This window comes from Limulus polyphemus, unplaced genomic scaffold (assembly GCF_000517525.1).
Source record: "Limulus polyphemus unplaced genomic scaffold, Limulus_polyphemus-2.1.2 Scaffold115, whole genome shotgun sequence".
NCBI classification, from domain to species: domain Eukaryota; kingdom Metazoa; phylum Arthropoda; class Merostomata; order Xiphosura; family Limulidae; genus Limulus; species Limulus polyphemus.
This window is the reverse complement of record NW_013665725.1, coordinates 678,588-679,645: the sequence shown is the minus strand read 5'-3', so window position 1 is coordinate 679,645 and position 1,058 is coordinate 678,588. Positions and strand designations below refer to the sequence as shown.

General features: G+C 31.4%; 1 protein-coding gene across 1 annotated transcript in view; it reads left to right on the top strand.

The window, feature by feature from the left end:
- Positions 1 to 1,058, top strand: part of LOC106471766 (NADP-dependent malic enzyme-like) — a 41,887-nt gene that overhangs the window by 10,495 nt on the left and 30,334 nt on the right. The window contains exon 2 of the mRNA XM_022401309.1: positions 370 to 528. Coding sequence (XP_022257017.1) covers positions 370 to 528 — 159 coding nt within the window. The remainder of the gene's footprint in view (positions 1 to 369; positions 529 to 1,058) is intronic.

Below are 1,058 nucleotides of genomic sequence, written 5' to 3'. Positions count from 1 at the left end.
TGTGAGTGAATATTTTATTATTGTTTAGTTTTGTTATAATAAGAGTTAAAAGCAGGAAGTTGTGTTTATAATTCATTGATGTTGAGACTATCGAACGTCGCGTTCAATACATTAACGTACAGAATATAGAGATTTCTAGAAGGTAGGCAGACGATTAAATGATAAACATATAAATAGAGTGAAACGAATGGAAACAACACACATACAATAGCTGAAGAGAGTAAAGTTACAGCCAAGGAAAAGTTCGGTGTGAAGTTAACTATCGTAGAAGTGATAGGCCTAAATTTAATATGTTAAAGTAAGACTAACAGTAGAAAAGGAAATAATAAAAGTATTTTATTCCATATGATATTCTATGTTTATTATTAGGGTTTGGCGGTTTCTACGCGAGAAAGGGAAGAGATGGAGCTGCGTGGAATTTTGCCTCCAGCCGTTAGATGTCGCAACCTGCAAGTAAAAGCCGTGATCCAAAATTTAGATAGATTCGAAGAAAATTTAAGCAAATATATTTATCTTAGGAATTTACAGGTATGCCTTAATAATGTAAGGTTTTTATTTGAAAGCAAAATATGATGAGTCTACGGGTATTTGAGATTATTAACTATAAGGTGTCCGAAAATTATGTTAAAAATATTATCAATATTCGTTTCTGAATGTATTGAAATTTCTGTCAGGTCTATATCGTTCTACCATGCATGTGTTCAGTTGGTCAGATGTAATTCTTCTTCAAAAATTTCAAGACTTTTGTCTTTCATACACAATTAAATAATTATATTAACATAATTTCTTGACACCCTGTATCTAAGTGCCTTCATCATATACTGTTCATGTGAGAAACACTCTTTAGTGCAAGTATTTTAATATACTGTTCATGTGAGAAACACCCTGTATGCAAGTATTTTAATATACTGTTCATGTGAGAAACACCCTGTATGCAAGTATTTTAATATACTGTTCATGTGAGAAACACCCTGTATGCAAGTATTTTAATATACTTTTCATGTGAGAAACACTCTTTAGTGCAAGTATTTTAATATACTGTTCATGTGAGAAACACC